The sequence below is a fragment of the Cucumis melo genome, chromosome 3, assembly GCF_025177605.1.
Source record: "Cucumis melo cultivar AY chromosome 3, USDA_Cmelo_AY_1.0, whole genome shotgun sequence".
NCBI lineage: Eukaryota > Viridiplantae > Streptophyta > Magnoliopsida > Cucurbitales > Cucurbitaceae > Cucumis > Cucumis melo.
The window spans coordinates 13,389,695-13,404,071 of record NC_066859.1 but is presented as its reverse complement, the minus strand read 5'-3'; the positions used below and the strand labels follow the sequence as shown (position 1 = coordinate 13,404,071).

The 14,377-nt window shown below is 35.2% G+C and overlaps 1 protein-coding gene and 1 long non-coding RNA gene across 3 annotated transcripts; both read right to left on the bottom strand.

The window, feature by feature from the left end:
- Positions 1 to 2,939: 2,939 nt before the first annotated feature.
- On the bottom strand, positions 2,940 to 10,397 carry LOC127148563 (uncharacterized). 2 transcript variants are annotated; one of them, XR_007819656.1, is made up of 2 exons: positions 4,533 to 5,098; positions 2,940 to 4,286 (listed from the first exon to the last, which is right to left on the bottom strand). XR_007819656.1 is itself a non-coding variant. In XM_051082649.1 (2 exons), exon 1 carries the CDS (start codon positions 9,967 to 9,969, stop codon positions 9,316 to 9,318), a length of 654 nt encoding a protein of 217 aa, XP_050938606.1. In that variant the 5' UTR covers positions 9,970 to 10,397; the 3' UTR covers positions 2,975 to 4,286; positions 8,705 to 9,315. The 2 variants fall into 2 exon arrangements, 1 of the variants encoding a protein (XP_050938606.1); XM_051082649.1 differs by lacking the exon at positions 4,533 to 5,098 and adding an exon at positions 8,705 to 10,397 and having other exon boundaries at positions 2,975 to 4,286.
- A 446-nt stretch (positions 10,398 to 10,843) lies between these two features.
- On the bottom strand, positions 10,844 to 12,545 carry LOC127148564 (uncharacterized). Its single transcript, XR_007819657.1, has 4 exons — positions 12,315 to 12,545; positions 12,124 to 12,208; positions 11,938 to 12,037; positions 10,844 to 11,691 (listed from the first exon to the last, which is right to left on the bottom strand). It is a non-coding gene; the product is annotated as an uncharacterized LOC127148564 (long non-coding RNA).
- Positions 12,546 to 14,377: the final 1,832 nt, after the last annotated feature.

The following is a 14,377-nucleotide window of genomic DNA, read 5'->3' as shown; positions in this document are numbered from 1 at the left end:
GAGATTTGAGGACACAAAAACTCCTTTGTATCCAATTATTATACACGAATATCAATCATATAATTTCTGCTTTTGTTTACCTAACAAAAAGCAAAAAGTGAATGAGCTTTCTAAACCACTTTTTCTCTTGGAACCTCTAAACTACTATGTTCACAATTTTCCCCTTATTTTGTTTAAGCAGCGAGATGCAACAAACATTATTCTAAATCTAATAGTCATATTCGTTTTTTGTTTAGGCACTAGTGCGGCCATTGCACATGTTATATCGCATAAAGCTTTATTTATATGCTGATTAAATTACACAACATACAGAGATTTCTTCCTATTGTCCTTAAGTTTACTTTTTATTTTGTAGATATCTAATTACACTGATACTTTTTTAGAGATTAATGGGACAAGTTGATCTCTTACCTCCTAGTATCAAACATCTGCAGTTTAGTCGGCTTCAGAAAAATGGTAAGTGTGAGATTCATGTCACATACCGAAAAATAACAAGTTTCTTGTATCATATGAATCAGATTGTAAATATTTATTTCTTCAATCAATATCATCTTAGCCACAAATGATTGTGTTATCAAATTACGTGCTATATGGATCTATCATCTATGCTTATCAGCGGAAAAAGAATCTTGACTAGTCGAAAATGTAAAATTTAAGTTTTGTTTTATTACTTCTCTATATTCCACCTCTAACAATTATTTGGGAGTCTAACTGCCAAAAGCAAATAATGATGAACTATGATAAGTTCCATTGGTTCCTACTTTATTAGCTGAAATTAACTTCTAGAATCATACCACGACATCTTCAATCTAAAGTCTAATATTTTGTAGTAAACATTGTCCATTTTTTTACAGTAGGATTCTAAAGTTTGGTATTTTGCAGTAACAACGGTGAGGCTCAAAGATTTTCTAGTCTACATGTACTTCAACATTTTATGTAGCAAACATTAGGATTATTTAGTCTCGTCTTAGTGTAAATAGTGTATGTGTTCCTTTTCATGACTTGATTCTTTTTGTCTTTTTGGTCTTTTTTGTAGGATTTAGAGAAAATTATTGGTCATAAAATTTCAAGTTCATGCTATGAAAAATATCAAGCGGGTCATTAGAAAAGTAAGTGATATACAATGTTAATTTAGGTTTCTACATATTTTTAGGTTGGTTTAAGAGTTAAAGTGATACTTAGGAACTTTTTAGGTTGTCTGAGAGTCAAAATGTGAAATAGACACTTATTAAAAAAATTTGTTCGTGGTTTTTAGAGTTAGGATGTAGCACTTTTTAAGAGGTTCAGAGTTAGGTGGTTACTTAAGAACCTTTTAGGTGGTTGAGATTTAAAAAGTATCATTTAAGCAATTTTTGGGTGCTTTTGGTAGCCTTCTTGTTCCAAAATGAGGTAAGGTAACTAACTCAATTTTTAATGCATGCATTGAGTTGGATCCAAGTTTATTTGTTTTACTCTACACATTTTTGTTTTGCATTTTTTTTTTAATTTTGCAGTATGCTCAAATAATGTACTAAGCTTCTCATCTCTCAGTCTTCATCGAAGGTTCATCAGTGAGTAGTAACTCAACATATGATCCCACGGAAATTGGGTGATTGGTGGCTACAAAAGAGTCGTGGTGGGTCATCACAATGATCACAATACCAATATGTTCATGGAAAAGCATTTCAAACTTTTTGTTATTTGTCTATTAGACAACCCCGTTGGATTTGATATACACTATTAGAATGTTTTGTTTGTGGTCAAGTTTTGTTTATCTAATAAAATTGTATTGACTTCATTTTGTTCATATTTTCACTTGTGTACCAAGTTTTAGTTTGTTGAATATTTATATGTTAGTTGTATAAAATAAGTTGAAAACTATTAATTATATCTAGTTGTGATAATGCAAATTTCAAGTTAAAAGTTTTTTTAGTCAACTACAGGTTGCGAATGAGGGGTCCCAATGACCTAGATTTTGAAGTTTTTATTTTAGCATACAACTTGTTTTATTTTATTTTGGGCGATTTTTAGTATTTTATGCATTACTTTTTTCATCTTCCAATATAAAAACGTGTAATCTCTACTTTTAGTACGAACATATTTTATGTTTTAGTTTGTTTTTTTTTATTTCACAAACATCTCGCAATGTCCAAAATATCTTTATATCATATAAAACACGCTCAAGATTTATTTCGAGTTAGAATTTTCAATTTTTTGGGATTGCAAGATGTTTGCGAGACAAAAAATTTGTAACTAAAAACTTGCTAAAACATGTTTAAATCACTATAAAATTTTAATTTTGAGAGTTGCGAGAATGGTGCGAGATGGTTGTAAAATTAAAAAAAAATATATTGTAACTAGAGATATGCTAAAACATGTTAAAAATCACTCTAAAATATTGCCTAAAACTTAAGTGCCAAAGAGACTTACTAAACATGCATAAAAACACTTTAAATGACCTAGGAGGGTAGCAATTTGATTTCGAATTACATAGTAAAAGTTTGGAATGCATAAGATGTGTGCGAGATAAAACATAAGAGCCTAAAAGACTTACTAAACATGCATAAGAACACTCCAAATGACCTAGGAGGGGTAGCAATTTGATTTCAAATTGCATAGTGAAAGTTTGGAATATGCGAGATGTGTGCAAGATAAAACATAATGGCCTAAGAGAACATGCATAAGAACACTTCAAATGGCTTAGAAGGGGTACCAATTTGATTTCGAAATGACCTATGCGTTTGGAATGTGTGAGATATGTGTGAGATACGATTTATCTCTAACACATCTTGCACACAACTTGAACAAATTAGGTGTAAATGAAGCAATTTCTTTTATGCATATTTGTTTGATTCTTGATATGTAAAAAGATGTGGATCTTGAACAAATTAATTTTGGTGTTTAAGCAATTTGATCCCAAAATTAATTTGCCAAAGAACCTTTAAAAACTCTCAATTTTTACTTTGCATTTTTAGATCGCCAATGATAAAGAAAACTCTCAAATGTCCTGTCACACCCCCTCCCGGACTACCTGCTACCTTAGACCGAAAGATGGCGTGAAGCCGACGAACAACGTTTTTCTGTACCTGTATCTGTCGACTCTGCTTAAAACTTTTATGTGATGAACTTGCCAATCTAGTATATAAACTATTGTACATGCCACAAAACACAGCGGATCCTAGGCTAGTCAAACACATACATGAAGTGTACCTCAAAATTTACCGATTTCACGAGTAAACCTAAAGACACCTTAATCAAAATATAACCAACAAAATTTACACAACTACATCTCCTAAAGCTTATACAAACTGTGGAGTATCTATAACATACAAGGGTGTGAATACACCACAACACAACAGACTCTATGCCCAACTCAAAACACGTACTGGCAATCGATAATGAAGCTTCCGCAGACTAAGGCAGTCTATCAGGCACCGGGAAGTCGATCTCTACCTGGAAAATGAGTAAAACATTTTGGAAAGGGTGAGCTATGAAGCTCAGTGAGTGACTCAGTTTAAAACTATGAATTTAAAGATAAGAGCACGTGAAAACTTTACACATATAAATCTGTTTATACAAGTCGTAAATGTAAATGTGTAATAGTAAGAATAGCTTCCTTAAATACTCAGCATGTTCATCATTGAAATCTAGCAAGGCATATCAAGTATATCGAAGCATTTTAACTAACATGACGAATCTACGTTGTGTAGGGTACACCTAGTACAACAACGTTTACAAGCACTACGATGTAGTGGGGCCCGCCCAACACTCCCATCGTCTTTGTCGTAGTGGGGCCCGCCCAGCACTCACGACAGCATCGTTGTTACGGAGTACACTCAACATCAACAACGAAATCTAACCAGTGTGCACACGGTAATCTCTAGCCTCAGGCTCAAGATCTCAGTCATGTAGTTAATGAAAATTTCATAAATCATCATAAAATATTAAAACATGCCTGCTTATAAATTTTACACAAAGCTCGAACTTTACCCAGCTCTTTCGTGGAAAATTGTAGTTCTTAAAACAAAACTTCATACTAATTCATGCTTTGCTTAAAATATTGTGGTTTAAATACTTTCCAAACATTTAATATCTACGTGCTAGCATAAATTTCTTTAAGAAATCTAGTCTCCAAATGTATACTTGAAAATAGTCATGAAATTCAAATATCTTTCATGGCTTCGTAAATAAACATTTATCGCATTCAATCATAATAACAGTTATGGAAAATATTTCAAAGTTGGTTTTGTCACTCACAGTCTTGGGCTAGATCCTTGGTCTATAAGCTCGGTTTAATTCTTCTCGGCCTGCCAACAACCCAACCGAGTATTAAAACCCTAAACATTCTGGTTTCCTAAAGATATACATAACATGTCGCACCAAAGATGACGCTCACGAAAACAAAGCTTAAGAAATAAAATCCTATTTCAACAATTCTCTAAAATTTCCAAATTTCTAACATAAACTTCAAAGGACTATAACTTTCTCAATACTTAACCAAAATAAGTGTTCTTTATATCAAACTCTTTATTTTGAGATCCTCTAAAACTTACCTGAAGACATAGAAATCTGATTCCCCGTGCATAAACACATATAACCCTCAAAACAGAACCACTTCTAGAATCGCGCGCACACGACCTCTTTAACTTGTTCCTACAATTTAACCAATTTTTAGTCATTTTTGGTTTACAATTTCTTCATGAAAGTTGTAGCAAATTGAATAAGCTTTCCAACCATACCAAATAGAGATTCTAACTCCACCGATACACTCTGAAATACAAGAAAAACCAGAGACCTCCTGATTTCGAGTGAAAACCAACTGCCCTGTTTTCTTCATCAAAAAGCACCAAATGAATATCCGAATTTGCTCCAACAATCTTCAAAAACCAGTGATGTGCAGAATGAACTAAAATTCAGCCATGGTTACACTTTGCTTGAGTTCTCCTCCTCTTCTTCAACCTCAAAATTCTAGTAAAATTTCTCTTCTTCTTCCAAACTCTCTCTTAGAAGTTCTATGCAAATTGAAGAAGGAAAAAGAAAACAAAAAATGGAAGTTGGATGTCTTCAAAAATCTTGGCGGTGAAGGGAAGAGAAGAAGAAGAAGGAAAGAAAAAATGAAATTTTCTTCTCCTTTTCTTCTTTTTATCCTTTCTTTTCTTTCTTTTCTTTAATTTATTTAATAAAACTATTTAATTTATATATATATATATATATATATATATATATTTACACTTAATTTCCATTTTTTTTTTCTTTCCACATTTAAAGAAATTAAACCAAGAAAATATCGGGTTTACAACTTACCTTCCCTTTAGAAACTTTCGTCCTCGAAATTTAGAATGTCCTTAACTGAAAAGTATCGGATATCTCTTCTTCATCTGATATTCTGGTTCCCAAGTTGCCTCCTCCGCTCCATGATGTCTCCACAAAACCTTTATGAGTGGAATCGTTTTGTTTCTCAAAACTTGTTCCTTTCTGTCGAGAATCTGAACTGGTTCTTCAACATAACTCAAATCTTCTTTTAATTCAACGGGTTGCTCTTGCAACACATGTGATGGATCTGGTATATATTTTCTTAACATGGATACATGGAAAACATCATGTATTCGTGCAAGTTCTATTGGCAACTCAAGTCTATACGCTGCTGGTCCCACTCGTTTCGTTATCTGATATGGCCCAATATATCTAGGATTTAACTTACCTTTTCTTCCGAAACGAATAACTCCTCGCCATGGAAATAATTTCAAAAAAACTTGATCTCCAACTTGGAATTCTAGGTTTCTTCGTCGCTTATCCGCATAACTTTTCTGTCGATCTTGGGCTTTCCTCAGATTTTCTCTGATCAACTTAATATTGTTTGTCGTAATCTGAACCAACTCAGGACCTACTAACTTCCGCTCTCCCACTTCATTCCACCACACAGGAGTTCTGCATGGTCTCCCGTATAAGGCTTCATATGGTGTCATACCGATACTAGACTGATAGTTATTATTATAAGCAAACTCCATAAGTGGCAAGTGGGTATCCCAACTTCCTTTAAGTTGTAGGACACATGCTCTCAACATGTCCTCTAAAGTTTGGATGGTCCTCTCGGACTGACCATCTGTTTGGGGATGAAATGATGTACTAAACTTTAGCCCTGTTCCTATTGCTTTCTGTAAACTAGGCCAAAATTTAGAAGTAAACCTCAGATCCCTATCTGAAACTATGGACATTGGTACTCCATACTGACTCACAATCTTATCAACATATAATCTCGCTAGCTGGTCTAACGTAGATGTCATTTTAATCGGTATAAATCGTGTCGTCTTGGTGAGTCTGTCTACTATTACCCATATACCATCATGTCCACTAGATGTACGAGGTAATCCAAATAGAAAATCCATAGTAATATGCTCCCATTTCCACTCTGGCACTGGCAAAGGATTAAGAAATCCTCCTGGCCTCTGTCTTACTGGTTTAACCTGTTGACAAATCAAACATCTATCAACATATTCAGCTATCTCTTGCTTCATTCAAGACCACCAATAAGTCTTCTTTAAAGTTCTGTACATCTTGGTGCTACCTGGATGCATATCGTAAGCTGAACTGTGAGCTTCTTCTAGAATAGCATTCTTAAGCTCACTGATATTCGGAACACATAATCTTCCTTGTTTAACAATGGCTCCATCTGTTCTCAGCTCAAACTCCACCTCTAAGCCTTTCTTGGATTTCTCAAACTTCTTCTGTAAATTACTGTCTTCTGACCGTCTTCTTACAATCTCAGTTACTAGAGAAGACCAAACCTGAAATTGAGCTAAGAGACTTCCTGAATCCTCTGTAGTTACTACTGCCTTGGAACCTCTTAACTCATTCAACAAAGCTACTCGAATACCATGCAAGGCACTCTTCGGAAGTCTTGACTTCCTACTTAATGCATCTGCTACTACGTTGGCCTTACCTGGATGATACTCTATAGTACAATCATAATCTTTAATCAGTTCTAGCCATCGCCTTTGTCTCAGATTTAGCTCTTTTTGATCAAAAATATACTTCAGACTTTTATGATCTGTGAAAATATGGCACTTTTCCCCGAACAAATAGTGTCTCCAGATTTTTAGTGCTAAAACAACTGCTGCTAGCTCAAGATCATAGGTAGGGTAATTACACTCATGCTCCTTCAACTGCCTTGAAGCATAAGCTATTACATTCCCATCTTGCATAAGCACACAACCTAATCCTAGCCTTGAAGCATCACAATAAATCACATAGTCCTTCCCTGTTACAGGAAGTGCCAAAATAGGTGCTGTAACTAGTCTTTTCTTCAATTCCTGAAAACTTTGCTCGCATTTATCTGACCACTCAAACTTAACATTCTTCCTTGTCAAAGCGGTCAAAGGCAATGCCAATCGAGAGAAATCCTCAATAAAACGCCTATAGTATCCTGCCAAACCCAGGAAACTACGTACTTCTGTCGCACTAATTGGTCTTTCCCAATTGACAACCGCTTCTACTTTTTGTATATCGACACTAACTCCTTTTGCTGAAACTACATGCCCCAAAAATACTACTTGTTCCAACCAGAACTCACATTAGCTGAACTTAGCGTATAACTGTTTTTCACGTAGAGTCTGTAGAACAATCCTCAGATGTTCCTCATGAGATTCTCTATCAACTGAGTAAACTAATATATCATCAATGAACAGAATCACAAACTGATCTAAATACCGATGGAAGATCCTGTTCATGAGATCCATGAAAACCGCTGGCGCATTCGTTAAACCGAATGGCATAACTTGAAACTCATAATGCCCATACCTCGTTCTAAATGCTGTCTTAGCAATATCTGATTCTCTAACCTTCAACTGGTGGTATCCTGACCTTAAGTCAATCTTAGAGAACAACGCTGCTCCTCTTAGTTGATCAAATAAGTCATCGATGCGTGGTAAAGGATACTTGTTACGTACTGTAACCTTGTTTAACTGTCTATAGTCAATACATAATCTGAGGGTACCATCTTTCTTTTTCACAAAAAGCACTGGTGCTCCCCACGGCGAAACACTAGGCCTGATGTATCCCTTGTCAACTAGTTCTTGTAACTGCATCTTCAATTCTTTTAGCTCGCTTGGAGCCATTCTATACGGGGCCTGTGAAATAGGTGCTGTTCCTGGTAATAATTCAATGGTGAACTCAATCTCTCTATCAGGTGGCAAACCTGACAGATCATCTGGAAATACATCAAGAAACTCTTTCACCACAGGAACATCTTCTGGCATTAGCTTTTCTCTCTGCACTACTACGATGTGTGCAAGAAACGCTGTGCAACCCTTCCTCAGTAATTTCTCAGCTTTCAAAACTGAGATTAAACTTCTAGAAACGACCTTCCTCATACCTCTAAAAACCACTTCAGCAATGCCTGGTTTTCTGAAAACCACTTCCTTCCTATGGCAATCCATAGATGCATAGTGAGCAAATAAAAAATCCATTCCCAAAATTACATCTAACCTCTGCAACTCTAGTGGTAGCAAGTCCACTAGCAAACTGATACCTTCTACTAAAACTTCACAATTACGTAACACCTCATTAACAAGTAAAGCGTCACCAACTGGAGTGTATATAGCTAACCCCTCAGATAAAGGCTCTAGCATCCTATTCAACTTAGTCAGAAATATACTAGAAACAAAGGAATGCGTAGCACCTGGATCAAATAAAACATCTGCAGGTACATTACAAATAAGAATCGTACCAGTAATAATGTCTGGTGCGTCCTCTGCTTCTTGTTGAGTCATAGCATAGACTTTTCCCTGTTGCCTCGGTCTTCCAACAACTCCCTTTTGCCTTGCACCACTGGTGCCCTCTGTTGGAACCACTGAAACTCTCGATTGCTCAACTGTCTGGGACCCAACTCCCTGATCTCTCTGAACTGTCATGTTCAACTGCGGACAATCTTTCTTGAAATGTCCTGGCTGTCCGCACTGGTAACATACACCGGCACCTACCAAACACTGACCCCGATGGTTCCTGCCACAACTCGTGCATGGTATTCGCCTGACGGTACTAGCAATGGACTCCTGACCTGGTTGCGATCTTACTGTTGATCTAATGGGTTGACTAGGTATTCTCTGGCTCTGTCTCTGAAAAACACTACCATAACTCACGTTCCTCGATGCTTGGCCTCCAGAGCGATTCTTAAAATCTTGACGGCTTGAAATATTTATCCCAGGCGTGAACCTCCGCTGCTCACGGCCTCTAAATCCACTAGCTGTTGAAGTACCACGACTAAGCTCCACTGCCGATTTCTCTTCTGTTATACTCTCTCCACACGAAGGGCAGTCTCCACTAACTGAGAGAAATTCGTCAACTTAGCAATGGCTGTAACTGGGTACGTATTTCAAAACGCAACCCTCTTTCAAACCTTCGGCACCTGTCACTCTCAGAAGCTATAATAACGTCAGCATACCGTGAAAGCTCGGTATACTTCCTCTCATACTCAGTCACTGAAAGTGATCCTTGTTTCAACCCCAGAAATTCATCCCTCTTGGCTTCGCAGTATGTGTTGGGATAATACTTATCTTCGAATATGCCTCTAAAAGTCTGCCAGTCTAAAGCACGTGCATCACTGCGTCTTGCTAATATAGATTTCCACCATCCTTCAACCTTTTTTTGCAACAAAAATGTGGCCAATCTAACCTTTCGCTCCTCAGGACAATTCATCACATCAAAACACTTTTCAAGCATATTCAACCAGTTCTCTGCATCAGCTGGATCTGTGGAACCTTCAAACACTGTAGCCCCTAACTTCTTCAGCCGTTCAATTCCGTATGCCTTTTCTGGATCACTAGGCTCTGCTCTATCTGGCCTTCCTATTTCTTGTGTTGTTCTCGCAAACTGCTCGTTTCCTACCCCACCTCGAACTCCTAGGGTACTAGATTCCCCTACAGATGGACCTTGGGTAGGACCTTGCATCCCGTCCTGATTATGCCGACGTCGTCTACCAGTACGTGGTGGCATGACTTTTATAATATGTCAATACATTATACATATTATAAATACTTAACTCAAATTCATGATACTAAATGTCTACTCACATATTAATAATAATTGGACTCACTTCTACCCTTACCTAGACCATACTCCACTAGTTCCCTTTAAGCTAACTTGACTTTCAATTATTTACTTTCCAGTTTCTTCTTAGAGCTAACCACTCTACCTTAATTCCCATGGAGCAAACTGCTCTGATACCAAGTTGTCACACCCCCTCCCGGACTATTTGTTTGATTCTTGATATGTAAAAAGATGTGGATCTTGAACAAATTAATTTTGGTGTTTAAGCAATTTGATCCCAAAATTAATTTTCCAAAGAACCTTTAAAAACTCTCAATTTTTACTTTGCATTTTTAGATCGCCAATGATAAAGAAAACTCTCAAATGTCCTGTCACACCCCCTCCCGGACTACCTGCTACCTTAGACCGAAAGATGGCGTAAAGCCGACGAACAACGTTTTTCTGTACCTGTATCTGTCGACTCTGCTTAAAACTTTTATGTGATGAACTTGCCAATCTAGTATATAAACTATTGTACATGCCACAAAACACAGCGGATCCTAGGCTAGTCAAACACATACATGAAGTGTACCTCAAAATTTACCGATTTCACGAGTAAACCTAAAGACACCTTAATCAAAATATAACCAACAAAATTTACACAACTACATCTCCTAAAGCTTATACAAACTGTGGAGTATCTATAACATACAAGGGTGTGAATACACCACAACACAACAGACTCTATGCCCAACTCAAAACACGTACTGGCAATCGATAATGAAGCTTCCGCAGACTAAGGCAGTCTATCAGGCACTGGGAAGTCGATCTCTACCTGGAAAATGAGTAAAACATTTTGGAAAGGGTGAGCTATGAAGCTCAGTGAGTGACTCAGTTTAAAACTATGAATTTAAAGATAAGAGCACGTGAAAACTTTACACATATAAATCTGTTTATACAAGTCGTAAATGTAAATGTGTAATAGTAAGAATAGCTTCCTTAAATACTCAGCATGTTCATCATTGAAATCTAGCAAGGCATATCAAGTATATCGAAGCATTTTAACTAACATGACGAATCTACGTTGTGTAGGGTACACCTAGTACAACAACGTTTACAAGCACTACGATGTAGTGGGGCCCGCCCAGCACTCCCATCGTCTTTGTCGTAGTGGGGCCCGCCCAGCACTCACGACAGCATCGTTGTTACGGAGTACACTCAACGTCAACAACGAAATCTAACCAGTGTGCACACGGTAATCTCTAGCCTCAGGCTCAAGATCTCAGTCATGTAGTTAATGAAAATTTCATAAATCATCATAAAATATTAAAACATGCCTGCTTATAAATTTTACACAAAGCTCGAACTTTACCCAGCTCTTTCGTGGAAAATTGTAGTTCTTAAAACAAAACTTCATACTAATTCATGCTTTGCTTAAAATATTGTGGTTTAAATACTTTCCAAACATTTAATATCTACGTGCTAGCATAAATTTCTTTAAGAAATCTAGTCTCCAAATGTATACTTGAAAATAGTCATGAAATTCAAATATCTTTCATGGCTTCGTAAATAAACATTTATCGCATTCAATCATAATAACAGTTATGGAAAATATTTCAAAGTTGGTTTTGTCACTCACAGTCTTGGGCTAGATCCTTGGTCTATAAGCTCGGTTTAATTCTTCTCGGCCTGCCAACAACCCAACCGAGTATTAAAACCCTAAACATTCTGGTTTCCTAAAGATATACATAACATGTCGCACCAAAGATGACGCTCACGAAAACAAAGCTTAAGAAATAAAATCCTATTTCAACAATTCTCTAAAATTTCCAAATTTCTAACATAAACTTCAAAGGACTATAACTTTCTCAATACTTAACCAAAATGAGTGTTATTTATATCAAACTCTTCATTTTGAGATCCTCTAAAGCTTACCTGAAGATATATAAATCTGATTCCCCGTGCATAAACACATATAACCCTCAAAACAGAACCACTTCCAGAATCGCGCGCACACGACCTCTTTAACTTGTTCCTACAATTTAACAAATTTTTAGTCGTTTTTGGTTTACAATTTCTTCATGAAAGTTGTAATAAATTGAATAAGCTTTCCAAACATACCAAATAGAGATTCTAACTCCACTGATACACTCTGAAGTACAAGAAAAACCAGAGACCTCCTGATTTCGAGTGAAAACCAACTGCCCTGTTTTCTTCATCAAAAAGCACCAAATGAATATCCGAATTTGCTCCAATGTTCTTCATAAAGTTTGTTTAAAAATGAGTTAAATTTCAGTAAATGTAAATCTCACCTCTTAATTCCTTTTGAAGTGTTCAAACCGAATTAAAAACCAGTGATGTGCAGAATGAACTAAAATTCAGCCATGGTTACACTTTGCTTGAGTTCTCCTCCTCTTCTTCAACCTCAAAATTCTAGTAAAATTTCTCTTCTTCTTCCAAACTCTCTCTTAGAAGTTCTATGCAAATTGAAGAAGGAAAAAGAAAACAAAAAATGGAAGTTGGATGTCTTCAAAAATCTTGGCGGTGAAGGGAAGAGAAGAAGAAGAAGAAAAGAAAAAATGAAATTTTCTTCTCCTTTTCTTCTTTTTATCCTTTCTTTTCTTTGTTTTCTTTACTTTATTTAATAAAACTATTTAATTTATATATATATATATATATATATATATATATATATATATATATTTACACTTAATTTTCATTTTCTTTTTCTTTTTTTTCTTTCCACATTTAAAGAAATTAAACCAAGAAAATATCGGGTTTACATGTCCAATTATTCTTGTCTCACTTTTGTTAATTGAGTAGTTTTTTCTTCACAAATTCTATTATCTTCATGAGTTGGAACAACTTAGAATTTACTTTGTTACTTCTCATAACATTTTATTCTTTAAATTTCTTGCTTAATCTTTTAATGCTTTCTTAGTTTGTTTGACAATCTTTCCTAATTTGAATTCAAGTTAGAATCACCTCCACTCCTCTGAGTTCGACACCCTCATTTGCCACACTATGGGAATAAGGAGTCTTTATAAATAATCATTTGTGAAGGTGAATTTGGTAAGTCTTTATCCTTTTCCTAGTTCTTTTCGCTTGAAATTAGTGCATTTTGTATAATAATTAGCATATATTGTTGCATGATTGTTTGTTAAACAACCTTACCAACTATATATTACACACTTTTCACACCTTGTCACAAAGTTGCCTATAATTAGTAGTTGATTAATGATTAATAACCAAATACCTTTAACTTACGTAAATGTAACAAAACATTAAATTATTTACGACTTGTGTAACAAAATTCATAAGGTTAGCTATTTTTTAAATATTCCAAGTTTGCTCTTCCATCTTTCTTTTCTTTCTCATGATTCGTCTTCCTCTTGTTATTTTGTCTTTCTCGTCTTCATCTGCGATTTCGTCTTTCTTCTTTTCTCTTTTTCTTTTCTGCGATTTCTTTCCATCATCTTTCTTATTTTCCAATTCTTTATTTATGTCGTTTAATTTTTCCATCGTTTTTCTTCTTTTCCTCTTTATTTTTTTTTCACTCCAATTTCTTTCCATCGTCTTTCTACTTTTCCTCTTTTTTTTTTTGCTGCGATTTCTTTCCATCGTATTTCTTTTTTTTTTTACAAGTTTACATTTTGGTAACCAAATCTAAACGATTATGTATAAGATCGTGTACAATAAAATAGCAAAATTTAAAAGATCGTGTATAAAGAATCTTGAAAAAAATCATTTACATTAGAGTAGTTAAATGTAAACGATCATGTAAAAGAAATAAAAGATTGGGTATAAAGAATCTTGAAAGAAAATCATTTAAAAATTGAGTAGCCAAATGTAAACGATCGTTTAAAAAAGTAAACGATGGTGTAAAAAAAAAAGATCGTGTATAAAAAATCATGAAAAAAAAATCATTTAGATTAGAGTAGCCAAAGTAAACGATCGTGTAAATAAATCTAAACGATCGTATAAAGAAATCTAAACGATCCTGTAAAGAAATCTAAACGATCGTGTACCAAAAGAATTAAAAAAATCGTGTACCAAATTTTTTTTAAAAATTATTTAGATTTGGGTCCCCAAATTTAAACGATCGTGTAACAAAATTAAACGATGAAATTGAAAAGATAAATTGGAGCCGTATCTAAATGTATAAATTGTAGCAATATCTAAACGATCGCATATAAATTATAACCATATCTAAACGATCGCCTTGTAGCTATATCTAAACGATCGCGTTTATATTGAACCATATCTAAACGCGTATAAATTGTAGTCATATCTAAACGATCGTGTATCAAACAATAACCAAATCTAAACGATCGTGTTATTGACGGCATAGTTGACGATACATTTTTGGTATTTT